The 16,538-nt window shown below is 38.6% G+C and overlaps 1 protein-coding gene across 10 annotated transcripts in view; it reads left to right on the forward strand.

Annotated features, from left to right (window-relative positions):
- LOC120752454 (protein bicaudal D homolog 1) overlaps positions 1 to 16,538 on the forward strand; it is a 282,990-nt gene that overhangs the window by 144,935 nt on the left and 121,517 nt on the right. For 3 of the 10 annotated variants that reach the window (XM_040063504.2, XM_040063507.2, XM_040063513.2), the window contains one exon: positions 10,845 to 10,920. The exons of 4 other annotated variants lie outside the window; for them this stretch is intronic. In XM_040063504.2, the coding sequence (XP_039919438.1) occupies positions 10,845 to 10,920 (76 nt within the window). Of the gene's footprint in view, positions 1 to 10,834; positions 10,921 to 16,538 lie in introns of those variants that run through there. 3 more of the 10 variants (XM_040063509.2, XM_040063505.2, XM_040063510.2) reach the window with 2 other exon arrangements.

Below are 16,538 nucleotides of genomic sequence, written 5' to 3' on the forward strand. Positions count from 1 at the left end.
GTTCTCTCAACCTCTTCAAGGGAAGAACAAGACTAAAAAGGTCTCCTGTAGTATCTGCCTCGACAGCAGTCTTTTCTCTGTCAGAGACTTTAGCATGGCAATTCCAAAAGTTGAATATAAAGTTCTGCTATATTAGCTTAAAATTAAATGAAGATCCTTGTAGAAGATGTACCTGAAGTAAAGGGTTATGAAAAGGACAGTAATCAATGGCTGCAGTTCTCAGTCAGAGTCAAAAACAACCTGAGAATCTCCTTTGTTGGATTCTCCGAACAAAATCTGGTGGATGCTTCTTCCCCCTATTGTTTATGCTTAGTATTTAAAATCCCACACAGGAGAACACTGAAAAAAGTAAAGTATTTCATATTTTGAAGGAATATAGATCATAAGATCATAATGAGCAATCTTTTTAGAGAAATCTTATGGTCATATCTATTTTATCACAATAGAAAAAGGAAGGTAGCAGCCTGAAATGTAACACATTGCCCTCAAATTCCAAGCTCAGTTGAGGTCAGATATTTGGTTGATCCAAGCCCAGATAGACCCATGGATTTCAACAGAACTGTGCTAGTTTGCTGTGACCCAAAGTTTGTATTTTTGTAATGACTAAATTATTTGTTCTGCATTGCTACAAACTGTTTTATAAAATGGCTCTTCTAAAAACCCATTAAAAAAACCCAACCAACCAAACAAAAAAACCACTTGCAAAATTAGGTGGTTTTGTAGGGTTGCTCATTTCTGAAAGTACATTAAACCTGAAAGCATGCTTGCTTTTCAGCTGTCTTTCAAGAGTGATTTACAGCCTGGCATTTAATTCCCACAAGAAGAGACTAATGTGGAAGATAAAGACAGCACAAAGAATGGCACATAATAGTATAGCAACTGCTCAGGCACTAAGCTCACCACCTACCATACGTAATTAAGAGTATATAATAGTTACTCTTACTGAAAAAATAATCCAAGATTAATTTCTGACATAGCTCTATACTTAAGTAAACCAAATATGAATCACAACACTGTACAAATAACTAGCTCTTATTTGTTCATTTGCATTCTTACCATAAACTTTAACTTAATTTATAAAAACTCTATTCCAGAGGCAATTCCTAGAGTGTCACCAAGACCTAACTTACAGCATCTGTAGGTGGAAAGTATTTTTTAAAGCTAACAAGGAAAATGAAAATAAAAAATCTCAATGACCCAGATGTTGGGGTGCTGGGAAGTCTTCTAATTAAATCTTTAAGCTGTAACTTAAGGGAAATTGCTTAGGAGTTGCCTTTACACTGAGGGTAGTTTAAAATGTGAAGAATAGGTAAGAAACCTGGGAATGCACTGATCTGTTTGATGTAGCACAAACACAATTTAACACAAGGATCAGAATGTCTTCTGAGTAGGGTGGTTCTTAGTGTTATATGGAATTAAGGGCTTTCATAGGCCATGTGAGGTGTTGAGGAACCCCTCTTGTCTCAAGGGATGACAAATACACTTTCATGCAATTTAAAAATATTTGTTCTTTCTAGATTTTGAGCTTTTTTTAAATGCAGTGGTTTAGATATGACTTTCCAAAATCTTCTATAAAAGGTTATTTTCTGTGTAATCAGAGGCTTATGTTCCTTCTGTATTTTTTCTTTAAATAACCTTAAAGTGGAACCCCCCCTTGGTATGTGGGGCAAAATTGTTGGTTTTGTTCCTCCTTCTTGCTTCTTCATCTTGTTTAGGGAGTGTGAGGATATGGGAAATTCTCTTCAAAAGGTGTGTTGTGAGTAGAAGCTGCCTTACCCTCCCTCCCCTTTTGGATGTAGGGCTTAGGAAAAGGAGCAGAGATTTTCAGGCTGACACCTCTCTGCACAGGGGAGGCTGCCTGGAGAGGTGTGCCTGTGTAAAGATCAGAGAAACACGTTTCTGATAGCAGGTTTGTGTCTACTTTCTTTGTGTGATGAAAAGGGTTTATGTTCAAGGTCTTTAGCTATGCATTTTTTAAATTTGTTTAGGAATATTTTGCCAAAATCAGTTTCAACTTTGCTTTTGAGCTGAAGTACTAATGTCAGAAAGTGCCTCACAAATTTCTAAGCCTTGCTATTGTATTACTTCAGTATCTCAACTTTTTTTTTTAATGTACTTCTCAATTTTGAAACAGCAGGACTGTCAGAAATCTGAACACAGAAAGCACAGCTTCTTTTAGGAATGGTTGTGGAGGAAGTCCTTTGAGGAACACAGTCAGCTCAGAAACAAATTTTGCCAGGAGGGTGCCTTGTAGATCTTTGTGATTGCTCAGGTCACACAGTGAAGAGTTTTAAATATTTCTTACTTCTTCTTAGTGAAATTTTATCTATTGATGAAGAGGAAAATCAACATGATTAGGATCTAGATACCTGTTTTGGTGCTGATTTTAAGTCAGATAATTTTTTACTGAGTTCTTAACAATGTGGATTTTTCTGTCCATTAAATGAAAGAGTTTATTCTTGAAAAGCAGTAGAGGTGGTTAAGCAAGCCACCACTATTATATAAGATATGCAGCCATATAATTTTTAACTAGTCAGTCTGGTCTGCTCTGAATTGTTCCCTCAGGAAAGTTTGATTTGCTTCATCCAAGCAATCCAAAGTGTGGAAGTTCTTCAGAACCATTATTTTTTTGAAAAACCCTCAACTTTTTTCTGGTAACACAAATTTAGTCTGAGTATAAATTGCCCTTTGCTTTGTTAGAGATCCATGGATGATTCTTTTAAGAAAGTATGTTGTATTTTTATCTACTGGGAATGTACTTACATCGATGATGATCTGTACCTGCAAGCTGTCTCTGTGCTTGTGCAGTCAGACAGGCCACTGGCTGTTGTGAGACTCATGCAATATTGGTTTAATCTGTCTCTGCTATTAATGAAAAATGGTTTTATATGTTTTTAGTAGTGGGGTTTTTTTTTTTTTTTTAATCATGTGTAAGGTTTTTTTTTTTAAACCTGAGTATGATGCTCTTCACAAAAGGGATAAATCAGTCATTTCTTATTATCTGTGTTCTCTTTTTTTTGTTCTGCATTGTCCTATTTTGTGTGGGTTCTGTAAACATGCCATATTTGTGTCTCTGTGTGTTCATTGTTTGATGAGTGGTATCAGTGCATATATACAGATACATGTATATATCTTCCTGCTCTCAGGGCCATGTCCTGGTCTGATATGCTCATTTATCTCAGCTTAATGAGCATTGCATATTTATGCCATTTCAAGCATGGTGTGTTGTCCCTGTGGAGGCCGTTTTGAATTTGAGGAGCAGTGTCCTTTCCAAGGACATTGGTTGGCTGTAACTGATGAAGAATTCTGCTGGCTAAATGTACTTTTACCTCTTGGTGCCACTGTGAACAGGACCTTTTCACTCTGTGCTTTTCCTCTCTTGCATTTAGCTTTCCAGTCGCCACTGATGAGACCAAACCCATACATTTCATGCTGATCAATATAATTTAGCTACTTCAATATGATTTAGCTATTATGGCATGAATTCACTGCAGTTCTACAAGTTTAGTTTATTTTTAATTTATGTTTTTTTCACTATATATAGAAAGCAATCCTGAAATAAAATCTGTTTTTCATACAACCCCTATTTGTTTGATAAAAAAAATTAAATAATAATAATAATAAAAAAGATTGCAGTGAAATCCATGCCTTTCTGCTGTATATTTTCATTAAAAGGTTATTGACATTTTTCTCTCTTTAAGCTATGACATCATTGCCGGATGGAATGGTTTACCATTAGCATTATTTGTTGAAAGTCTCCAGTAAAGTCTTATTTAGACTTCTGGTTTTTTTCTAGCTAAACAGGTATACAGGTGACACATCAAATCTTTAAGGCATTTTACCAGATATTTTTTTTGCTTTCTCTTAAAATTTTGGGCTTTGGAATCTAGTCCTATCAGTTAACTAAAAGAGAGATTGGAATATCCTTACCATGTTGGTGACAAAAATCATCCATCTCTATCTTTTTTTTATGACCAGGTTTAATGTGGCTTCATGACTTGCTGATTTTTGCCATCAAATACACAGGAATATTCAATATTGTGCTTTTTTGCCTCATACATTACACAAAACAGAAGTGAGCCTTTGTTTAAATTAGACAAGCTGACATTTTAGCTCTCTAATAGTGCAGTTCCTTGGGATGCTGTGGTGTTTGGAGGAAGCTTACAGCAATTCTGTAAGCAAGACTAGTGGCCTTGATTGTAACTATCTCCCTGTCTGCATTTTTTAGGGGCATAGAACCTTATAATCCTAACTCATGTTGTTTCTTCCAAAGCCTACTAAAGTTACTGTTCCCACTGACTTCACACTTTGGAACAGGCCCTTCTTTGTCCATATAATAGTGCAAGTATTTTTGCTCTGGATGATTTTGTGACCTGAAATGTATCCTTGACTTATGTTTCCATGGTAAACAACAAGATTTAAATGTGATGATTTATGTGATTTCAGGACCTTTCTTTTCCTCTTTTGAAAAGTTTAAAATGTTTGTGTCTTTTAGTGTTTCATGAATCATCAGACCTTTCTAAATGTGCTTTTTATGAACTGTATATAAAAGAAAGGAACTGAAGATATATTTTTCAGCTTATGCCATTTCCATTTCTGCTGTTTTACTAACCCATTATTTAGCTTCTCAGTAGATTTAATGAGGAATTATTTGAAGCATTCACAGAAACCATTTGAGAAATAACAAACATATCATGATATAGAAAGTGTGAAAAAGCCTACAGAGCTGACAAGAAACCTCTTAGTGTTCTGAGCCTGTAACTGGAGAAAAATGCATTTCACTAATTTTGTTAATGACGAGGTATTATTTCTTTTTTAAAAGCTATTCTTAACATGAGATAAAAGCAAGGCTGGGATATGGCTTTATCACTATACTTTGAGCTAGCAGGCACATTACCACTGGCACACATGGACTGATGGGGGAACAGCTCTCTAGATTTGGGATAATTCAGCTCTAAGAAGAAAATATAGGTGAAGTCACGCAGAATAAGGAAATTAAGGGTAAAAGTGTAGCTGCTGTAGAGGTGAAAGAGCTCACTAGGACACAGCTAAGAAACCTGATGTGTTCTGGAAAGCCCCTGAATCAGTGACCCACTAAAGCATGGCTGTCGGTGCTGTGTGCCAGGCAGTGTGTGAAGTTGTCAGTGATATTCCATGAGTCTGTTTGGGGAAATTGCCTAGATAGACAGCATTTCCCTGAATGCCATAAGAAAATAGCAGTTAAACTCCCTACCTGCGCTTGCTCTTGAGAAGCATTTAACAGCAAGCCCTCTGTTAGGTTAACTCTGCCTGACCTTGTCTTGAAGTGCTCAGGGGAGGAGGAGCAGGAGGAGAGCCTGTGTCAGGAGCTTGTGATTGCAGGAACATTGGGACATTCCTGAGTCTGCTTTGCAAGACAAAGAAGATGGGCATGGGGAGATGACAGGAGATGAGGATTTTAGATGCATCCTACTGCTGGCCTACTGCTTCTTAGGGCAATGTATAGATATTGGTGGTTAATGGGAGTTCAGCTGCATGCTCATGCTCAAGACATCTCTTAGTATTCAAATATTTTTTTGGTCTTCTTAAAAACTAAGTGGTGGAAGAATTAATTGTTGTTGCAACTTCTCCAATCAAAAGTAATCTAAGCTATTAAGTTTCCTGAATAGCAAGCTTAAGATGTGAGTTACCTGTGTACTTGCACTCTCAGCACAGGAGTTTCATAGTAGATTACCTTTACCATAAAGAAAACTGAAAATGCTACTTGATTGACACATTTCTCTATCTGCAACCAATGATCCATTATGCAGTTTAATGGAACTGAGGTAAAATTCAGACAGTGGGAAATCACAGATAATTTGGGTGCTGGAAGATGTGCAGGAGCTAAGCAGCACCTGGTGAACTTTATTTGGCTGCCGGTGTGCAGCTGTGCCAGGATGGGGCTGGCTCTCATGGGGTGGTAGAGTGGCTCTGCGTAAGGGCTGGTCCTCCTACGCTCCTCCTTTTGCTCACAGGCCTGAACAAGCTGAGTCAGTCCTGCTCTGAGCAAGCTGGGGTTAATTAGGCCGGCCAGGCTCCAGATGGAGCCCCAGTGGCTGCTCCACCGTAGCCCACTCCTGCCAGGACAGCCTGTTGAAACGTGGAGCTGTGTCTGGTTTTCAGCTGACAGACCAATCTGCTGGGGCTGTGTGCAGGGCAGAGGTAACTGTGTTATTTACAGACTCAAACTGGCCCTGGAAACAGAAGGCAGAGACTCTTCTAATCTTTGACCTGTATCATTGTTAGTGGCTTTTATTGAAGGTAAATCGCAGCTCTCCTTTGTGATAACTATTACCTCTTAAAGTTCCTCTTGGCCTTGAGGAAGGTCAAAGTTTTCTTGGCATTCATTAGAAAAATGAAGATAAATTATAAGTGAAACCAGCTGTCAAATAATTGTATAAACTTACCTCGTCACCCCTGTATATAAACAGTTTAGGGACTTTTCTCATCCTGTCAGATTGCAGCTTGAAAGCTTCTCTACAAATCTTAGCAAGGAGGGCAAGCATCTTAGTACCCTCTGCCTCATTCTTCTTGACATCTCACATTTGTCTTTTGGCTTGGAAATCTTCCTTGTTCCTCACCTTTGAGCAGAGAGGATTGATTTATTGTCTTTGTAGGTCTTGCTCTGTGATGTAACGCATTCTTACGTCTGCACCACTAGAAGGATGCTGAGCTGTTCTTTGCCCAGTAGTTTCAACTCGTGCTATAAACTCTTTATTCTTTCCCATTAAATTGACATTTCAGGGATGAAAACAATTCATGACCATATTAATGGAGACAACTTCTCTTTTCAAGTAGATTGTCAATAAGAGCTTCATAGATGTGTTATCAAATTCCTCAGACCTGGTGGAGCAAGTTCAATTGACATTGGGTAGTGTAACACAAAGTCTGATAGCCTGAAAACTTTTACCTAGGAATGAAGACATTTCTGTTGGCCTGAGGTGATCAGAGGGATGCTAGGAAAGGTCTGTTTTAATAGACTGAAAAAGCCTTAATCTCACATTTGGTCATAAACATTTATTGACAGATTTTCATTTATCAAGAAGAGATTTTTCCCCAGTGTTTTCAAATCAGAAATGCAAAAGATGTAACAGTACCTGCTGGTTGGTTTGCTGTTTGGCTCTCAATTTTACCCTTTCAGATAAAAGGGGAATTTTTTTTTTTCTTTGTTTAACTGAACTAAATGCAGTTAAAAGTCTGTTACGCTTATCTTGGGATTCTGAGTAGTCTTGGTGTTTGAGAGCACTGTGTAGGGATTAGGAATTTACTGATAGTCAAAATATGCTGAAATGTTCATTGCAGTATGCTGGGTCCTGAGCAGGTGGGACTGGAAATGCTGGCATGTAGATTTTTCACTGAGGACATTGCTGATGTCAACAGAAGGCAAGCCCGTCTCAGACACAAATAACACAGTAAAGCAGACCTGTGTTGGTTAGAGTCACCCAGTTCACAGACTGGAGGGCAGAGCACATCTTGTGACACCAGGGAAACATGCTTTTGTGGCTGAGCCAAAGGGAAGCACAGGAAAATACTCTTTTTGGTGAGATTTGCTCTCAGCAGATAATTTATAGCAGCACATTCAGTGCTCATGCCAGCAGATGTAGTTTCTCTGAGCCTCTGAGTTTTTTGGGGTTTTTTTAATGCTCTTAGATGAGGAGCTGATTAGCCTGATTAGGACTAAGCATTAGGTTCCAAAGAAAAATCAGCAGTGGCTAATCTGTGAGAGAGGAAATCTCTGAGCCCTTTACATCATCATTGTGCAAGTAGCTGAAAAGTCAGGAACTGCAAAATCGAAACAGGACTAACATATAGCACAAGTCAAACCTCAAATTCCCAATAAAGCCAGTGGCAGGTGTTGTTGGATAGTGTCACAATACGCTGTAGGCATAAGTCCTGCTGAATTCAGTGAAAACTGGCATGTGTACAATAGTTCCTCTTTGCCATCTGCGGTTGAAATGAGCACTAAAATTAACCTGTTTGTTATAGGTTCATGGAATTGCAAAAGGACTTGAGATCAGCCAGTTCATTCCTTGTTCCAAAGTGGTTTATATCCTAACAGCAAGTGAAGATGATGGAGAAATAAGATAGCCTGTATTTAATAACTTTATTGATGACTTTCTTGGTGGTAGTGTCAGAAGACACACCAAAAAGTGTGCTCTGTGTCTGTACCCCAAGTACCTTCTAAAAAAATGACAGACTGTCCTTTCACTCTCTAGCTTGACTGACAGGTCCTGATATTTGAAAAGTACAGGTAACAGGCTTCTTCCAATGTGATTTTAAAATGTATTTTGACTTTTTTTAGTAAAAGAGAACATGTCTTTCTTACCTTGTCTTTATAGCATGTGGCACTAGAATTAGTAAAGACTTTTATGAGACTTTTAACCTTTAGCAGAGTATTTCAAAAAGAAACAAACATTTACTTAATCCAGGCAGGAGTTCCTTAGTAGAAAGAAGTCATTTTATGATTGTCATTACGTTAGAGAAGGGTGTTATAAATCCTCCAAAATACTTAAAAGGATTAAATATAGAAGGAATAAAGTTAGCTCTCGCACAGCTACTTGGACATAAGTAGATAAGAAGCTCCTTTGAATTTGAAATGTGTCTATGTAAGCCATGTGCATTCTGCTTAGCTCATTCCTGGCATAATCTTCAGAAACTTCACTCCTGAAGGATGCAGGATGATTCAGTCATCTTAAGACATGTGGGTCACTAGATCTGGTCCTGATGTGAGCGTGAGCCAGATTGCATGAGCTCTGCTGATGCCAGCTAGGGTAGTGTTTCACTCAAAGTCAAAGGAGTGTGCTCACACCAAAATAGTTACTACCCGGTTTGCATAATCCTCCCAGAACCTGGCTCACTATTCAGGCATTCTGCCAAATGTAGCAGATCAAGATGCATCACAAAATACTTGCACCATGTTTGAGATATTAGAACAGGATCATAAATCAGGCTTTTATGTTGATCTGGAAAAGCCTGTCAGAACAATTCTGCATTATTGAAACCTGTCTGCACCTTTTCATCACACAGCATTCTGTTCTGTATTTCTTTCCTCACTGACAACCTTTTATAACCTGTCATGGATGACTTTACTTTGGACTTCTGCAAACTATTTTGTTTAGAATAAAGCATTAATTAATCTCTTTTTTTGCCATCGTTTTGTGTCTGCAGTTAGCCTGACATGTCTGTTCCTCAGACAGCTCTTATTTTAGTTGAGCTTTGTACTGAAATGACAGACCCATCTATTCATGACTCAAATTGCCAATTCTTGCACTCCTCTGCTAAAAGATGCAGTGAGGACTACAGTGACAATCCTGGTAAATGAGAATGGCCGAGTATTCTTTCTAATTCCATTTCTGCTTCCAGACACAATAGTGCTGGCACAAACTCTGCATGTATTTTTCTAACCCATGTTCTAGAAAATAGGTCCAAACCCTTCTCCTCTTTGCTGAAGCAGGAAGAAACCAGTGATTTGGGTACACTTGCTTCTTACCCACTGGAGGTCAGCACAGATCTTCACAGGAGCTAGGGAGAAGCCCCGTGGCCTCATATGGAAGGGAAATGTTATAATAGTGGATATGATGCTCAGTGTGCTATGAAGGTGTGTTGCTCTGCAGTACCTGATGTCATCTCAACACTTTTGACAGCAAATTACTTGCACATTCTTCCATTGATTGAGACAAAGAAGAGAAGGGGGTTTTGAAACACATCTATATTGTAAAGAGAAATAATTATTGTCATTGAACTTTAAGTAGTAACCAATTTAAAAAAAAAATCAAATTCTTTCCAAGTATGTGGAGCTCCCTTGTCTTGTTTTTAAAGTTTAGGGGAAAGTAATTCCATCAAACAGGTTGAGAATCAGGTTGAAGCAGTCAGGTAGGATGATAGGCCTGCAAATCCTACTGGAGACAAAAAGTAATCTCCAGTAGTTTTTTGTAGGGTCAGAATTTCACTCATAAATTCTAATGTTTTAAAAGATCCTGATGACTCTGTTGTGTGACAGTCTGAATCATATAGGCAGTGGAATGAAAGGCCAGAATGCTGCAGGGAAAATGAGCAAATCTTGAGATCTGTAAATCTCAGTAAACACTACTGACTTAGAAAGCATGGTTGTCTTGTTGAACTACTTTCATGAAGCCCACAAGTATTATGCAACCTAAAGATGTCACAGGAAAATGCAGCAATGAAGGATTATTTGGCTTTAATGTTATTTAATAAATTAAGAACCATAACAGAGCTTTGCCAGTGATTAATGTGGAAACTTCTTTGACAGGGAATTGATGAAATAGAGACAAAACAAGTGGTCTGTATCACGTTCTCCTTCTTTCCTACAAAAAGCCCAAATCTCATATAAAATTTGTTATGAAATTGAAAAGATTATCTTACAATTCTTTCTTGTATGTTGTAATGAGATGACATAATTGTTTTTGTATAGGTAGAAGTTCTTTGGATAAATTTTGAGTAGCTTTATTGACACTTTCCATATTCTGTGTGAGCAAACCAATTTCATGACGAGCAGAAGAATGAGAAGTACAAGGTTTAAACCCAGATCCTGAATACAGCCTATTACTGCTGTCTATTTAAACAAAAACGTGTCAGTGCTAAGGGAAAACAAACTAAAATGTTTCCAGTGCTGCTTGTGAAAAGGAGAAAAAGGCAACAGCCAATGTCACTGCTATCAGAAAAAAAGGTGTTTCTGTCAGATAAGGCACCAAGAGCATATTCCTCACTAAATCTCTCCCTGAGACGCGTAGCCTGTGTACTGCCGTTACTAACCCTTTGCTCTGTAATCTCTCTGTATATATGTCTAATTTATCAGTTTCTTGTAGATTGTCAGCAGCCTGCTGCCTCCATACCGCCACACGGCTCACAACTAGCCAGGGGGCCAGATTGCCAGACTGTCAGGTAAACTCCACTAACTCTCCTCTCTTTGCACATAGCTGCATGCACGCCTGCCACCTCCCTCCTCCTCCTCCTCAGACAAGAGCTCTTCACTTTTTCTCTAACAGCGAACTTTCAACAGCTTGAGGAACAGTGGGAATTGCTGCAGTGACAGTACCAACATGAGTCACAGCATTCGTGCACTTGCTTCCCTGTAAAAATGTGGAAAAAAATTCCAAAGCTGGATCTTGCAGCCCTCATTTGATATTTTTATGCAGTTTCTCAATGATGCCAAAATCCTAACGAATTTATTTTGTTGATAGAAAGGTTTACTTAAATGGGGGAGTTTCCATTTCAGGGGCTGGTGTAGGCTTCCCTTTTGGGAAGATGGCTTTTAAAGGCATTTGTGAGATTTTAGTGGATGCTTCTAAGTTTTCCCTGACTTGGAAACACAGGCCCAAGGCAATGGGTTTATATCTTGTTTTTAAAAGTAAACTCCTGGTGCCCTTGCTCATGGGTGGTGCAAAGGCCACATCACGTTTCTGGGATGGCTGAGTTTATCAAGGCACAACCCCAAATCTAAACAAAGCAAAAGGACATTACAATAATTTTATCGCTTCATGGTTCATTCTGTGCAAATATTCACTTATGTCTATGCTCTCATTTGAAATAGGTTACATAGTTTTTAGGCCTTTGCCTGAACTACAGTGACCAAGTGAGTGCCTCTCTTTTATTGCCCACAAACTGGAAGTACTATTATCTTCTTTACTATGTAAGAGCAATATGAAAATTTTACTGAGAAGTTGGCGTAAACTCATTGTAACTGGAAAGTATCATTTACTCATTTGCAATTTGGAGTTCTACAGCTCACTGAAAAAATATTACAAGTTATCTTTAAAATCCTTAATATGCCAGTAAAGTGATGCTGTTGTATTTTGGATGTTAGAGCAGTTTGAGATTAGGAATAGGTGCTTTGGAAACATGGAAGGTTAATGTAAACCAATTTTATTTTAACCCTATTTAATTAAATTAAAGGCTGTTCTCTTCCTTCCAGAGCTACTCTCCTAGTGGAGAATATAATCAACTGCCATCTCTCTCTAAATGCTAACCAACAATTGCTTCTGTAATTTTAAAACATCTTCTCAGAATGGAAAGCCTACCTGATTTGCTACTGGTGTACATTTATCTACAAACATTACCTTCTTCTGATAATTTAAAATATGGTTAATATTTAAAAACTTCAGGTCAGTCATCCTACAAACAACAGATACCTTACCCACTTAGCTGAAAAATTGTCTTTCAGGTGGTTTTATTTCTTGTCACTAGATTTGTACTCATCTGGTGAAGTCAAAACAACGCTGATTTTTGATATATTCACATTTTCTTGCCTCAGCCGCTTTACCTGCCCAGCTCTGTAAAGCAGTGAAGCATAACCATAAATTTAATGCAAGTCAGCATGATGACATAAATCGTTGAGTTGTTTAAATAAAGTAATTGGCATCTGGAGTACACTTTGAGGGCATTTAAGGTCCAGTTAGACTTACTGAGGTTTGGATTTTCTAAATGCAGCAGAGAAGGAAGCCAGGAGCTTGTCCAGCCCTTCCTTGTCATCTGAAAGTTCCTACTGGGATGGCACATACGCCAACTGAGCATCACCCTGCCCAGCCCTGAAGTGTCACCCATTTTAAGAGAGAGCTGTGCTTGTTTCTTAAAGTCTCCAACACAGTTCCTGCAGTGAATGTGACTACTCAGTGGCACTTCATTCAGGACTGAACAAGAGCTGGTTAAGGCTTGTGCTCCACACAGGTGTTTTCCACATCCTGCAATGCCTAACCATGTTCAAACCAGTTAATATACCTGACCATAGCACAGGTAGATTCACAGAGAGCTTTCCCTCATTCATTATCTATACTGTGGGTTTTAAGTGGTACTTGTATAACTCTGGCATTTTTGGTAATTGTGATTCCAGTGCATAGGCTTTGATAAATCTCACTAGATAAGCAGTGGAGTTTCAAGCCAAATGAGACTCCAGGGCAGATCTAGTCAGTTTATTTCATATTTACATTGGGGTTTTTTGCTTGAATCTGCATGTTTCAACTGCAGCTTGGTTGGAGGATCTGTGAGAACTTTCCTTAAGAGGTTGTGGGTTGTTTTTTTTTGTTGTTGTTTTTTTTTTAAGTAAACTGATGCAACAGTGCACAAAAGTCTCACTCTGCCTTCCACGCAATACCTCAGTTTCTAGGTGTAGGGATATGGGGCAAGCAACCAAATCCAGGCCTGCCCTGAAAATTACTGGATGCTGTTCCACCTTCCCAGCACCTGTAGCTACCTGTCCGATAGACAATATTGGGCAAGGCTAAAATATCACCATTATCCAATATTAGAAAGAGTGTGTCCGTGTTTGGATTGTTTTCAGGTTTCTGTTGAATGCAGTGAAAACCTCATTTTCATAATCAGAGCCCAAAACTCTAGGCCCAAATTATCTATTAATAAAAAAAGCCAAACCACAACTCCTCAGTACCTCAAATTAAATTAATATTGCCTTTTAATATGAAATAATGCTTTTATTTATATAAAGTAGGAAATAAATTTTTGAAAAAGGTAAAATATGCAACTGAACACATGCAAAATTTTTGCTTACTGAAAATATCATTGGTCTGACATCTCTAAGCCAGAACAGAGTACTTACAAACACTGAAGGACTTTGCACACTGTTTTCCAGTTAATTTTAGAAATACATGATTAGTGTTTTGAGTGCCAGGGAGAAAAATAAGAGCTGCATAAAGCCAGACAATAATATTAACACAAAAAATTGCACAGACTTTATTCCTCAATTGAATGAATACATCCCCAAATAATACTGGCACTTAAAGAGACATTCACAAAAAGTCTGTAAAAACCAGATTTACAACAAATTTAAACGAAATTTAGTTTCAAAAACTGCACACATCTCATTGGGTGAATGTAACAATGTTCTTCCTTACTCGCTGGTGATAGTCAAAACCTCAAGTTCTTCGATGTCTCTCTCTTGCTTCGTGTTATTAATCCACCCCGCCATCCTCTGCTGTCTGTGACTGTCAATGTGTCTGATAGCTCAGCTCCAGGACCTGCTGCCACCAGCACCTCTTCTGCCATAAAAAGCACATTGAACGCCATGTGGCACTTGCTGATTCTGATGTATTTTTAGTTTATGTACTGCTACAGTAATCTGCATTAATGAACTGGATGAATTGTGTTTCTGAAGAGAGGAAGGTATAAAAGTGGAGTTTTGAAAAAAAAAATCTATTGGAGCTGCAAGTGATGTGGTTATATATGCTGCTATAAAGGTGCCTGATAGCCTTGGAGTTTTTTCCTTTTCTAAATGCCCCTAACATTTATTATTTGTTGAAAAGGAAATAGCAAGACAATTTTTTCTATTTCTTCTGTGCACAAAGTGTGCTTGTATTTCAAAGTAAGAAGCAACACAGAATTACCAGGGAAAGAAAATTAATATAACTCACATAGTGCTTAGACTGCTTATAACTGCACAGTGCTTAGAATTGCTAATCTGAGCACAGCCTGGGATAGTCTGTAGCACAGTTTTTACACTCATGGCTGGCTTTGTACTGAAGGTCATGCAGTAAAGGTATTATGGTTGTTTATATTTGTGTAGAGGAGAATCTTACTTGTCCCAAAGAGGTTCTTTCAGGCCACTGAGGCTGTACATAACTGGTTGTAACTACAACCATTTCCTCAGCAGGCCTCTCCCTCAGAGCATGAGCATCTTTTGTTGCTTTTTTTTAAAGTTAGGAAGGAAGCCCCAGAAGACAAACACATCTCTGCTAACGAGCAAGGAATGTGTGCGTTGAGTTTCTGTTCCTCTCTGGCAATTATAGGAGTCCTGTTTAAAAAGAAACAAGGCAGCGAGGGAGAAGAGTAAGCCAGTCTTTGTAGGGTTGTGTAATCAGCTCCTTGTTTATCTTCCCCAAATGTGATGTTAATATTCTAATTCAGTTTTCTGTCTCTGAAGGATTTAAGCCTAGTGCTTCTCCTAAGCCTATCTTGAAAACTTAGGAGGCGCTGAAGCCAGGAGCTGGTTCTTGATGAGTGGATAATTTTGAGAGTAAATACAGACCTTTTGGGTCAATCTGCAGTCACTCCTGACACAGTCATTAGTGTGGAGCAGGTGAAGAGCTCAATAAGATCTCTCTGTGGATGCTGCATCTGTATGTGGCAGAATATGACAGAAGGAAAGGATGGATGTAGCCGTGGAAAAAGTTACTTTTTCTGAGGGGTCATAGTGCATAACACTGCACACGTTGAGACTGAACTGTTAGGCAGCTGAGCCTAAAGCTTGTGGGATCCTGAGCTTCTGTAACCCCTCTCACCACCCATTTTGCAATCAGGAAGCTCATCTTCAGGAGCATTAATGGGAAACAGAATCTAACTTTAAGACATGTGATTCTATCAGCTTCAAATAAACCCAGAGGTACAAGGACTGGAGCTCCTGCTGAATTGTAATACTGTGTATTTGTGGTTAAAGCCTCCCAAATTTCTCTGATTTGAAAATGTGGACATTGCCATCAAGTTACTTAATGATGGTGGTGCACACTTCTTTCTTTCTTCAGTCAAACACAATGTCATTTCTTTGTTTCCTGCAGTAAATGCTGCATGTGGAAACTAAAGACATTTTCAGTACCACTGGCATTCCCAGTAGTAGTTTTCCAAACACCTCTGGCATTTCAAATTGATTCATTTCCAGCAACAGGCTAATTGCATTCTGTCAGCCAGTACTCCAATAGTCTGTGCTGTTGAGATAATATGTAAAAGCAGAGTTTCTAAAGAAGGAAAACAGAAAAGGCAATTTCTTTTGAAGACACAGACATAAATGATGGTGCTTTATCATACATCACAATGTTGAGCTTGGAATAGCTTCAACACTGAAGAACATTTGAAGCATAAGGGGAAAAAAAACTCTTTCCAGATGCATTAAAGAGCTGGGGTTTGTGGTATTTTTATCCTTCTTTTTTTTTTCTTCTTTTTTTTTGCCCCCCTACTTCCCCCCCCCCGCCCCAGCTCCCTTCTCTTTGTAAATGACATTTTTTACATTTTGTTTTGGCATCTTGTTTTTCTACAGCTCTGCACCAAGAAGTGGGGTGTGTTTGTGTTAGCTGCCCCTTTTCTTTGCTGCTACTGCAGCCCCTGTAAGCTGGTTCAGACCTCTCTGCACTATATGCCAGTGAATGCCATAAGTACACTCTAGAGTCTTAACAGGTGAATGCTATTATCAGGCAAATTGTACATGAAAAGCAGTCAAATGACAGAAGTATGATAGAAAGGCAAGGATTCAAAAAGCACAAAACCCCAAAGAAAACAAAACATAAGAAATCACCACATTTCAGGTGTGTAAATTACAAAATATGTCACAGTTAAGGGGCCTGATGAAGAAGGCTACGCTGTACTTGTACAAATGACCTAGTAAAATAGATCAAATTCAGTAAGCCACCACATTTTCACAAAGCTGTGAAACCTGATTTCCAGCCTGGCACGGTCGTTCATTTCAAAGAGTGAATCAGCTGCATGTAGACAATCTTTAATACTCATGTAAAGATGGCACCTGCATATTGTCCTTCGACTTTGCTCCCCCATTTCACAGACACATT

The sequence above is a fragment of the Hirundo rustica genome, chromosome 4 (genome assembly GCF_015227805.2).
Source record: "Hirundo rustica isolate bHirRus1 chromosome 4, bHirRus1.pri.v3, whole genome shotgun sequence".
In the NCBI taxonomy this organism is placed as follows: Eukaryota; Metazoa; Chordata; class Aves; order Passeriformes; family Hirundinidae; genus Hirundo; species Hirundo rustica.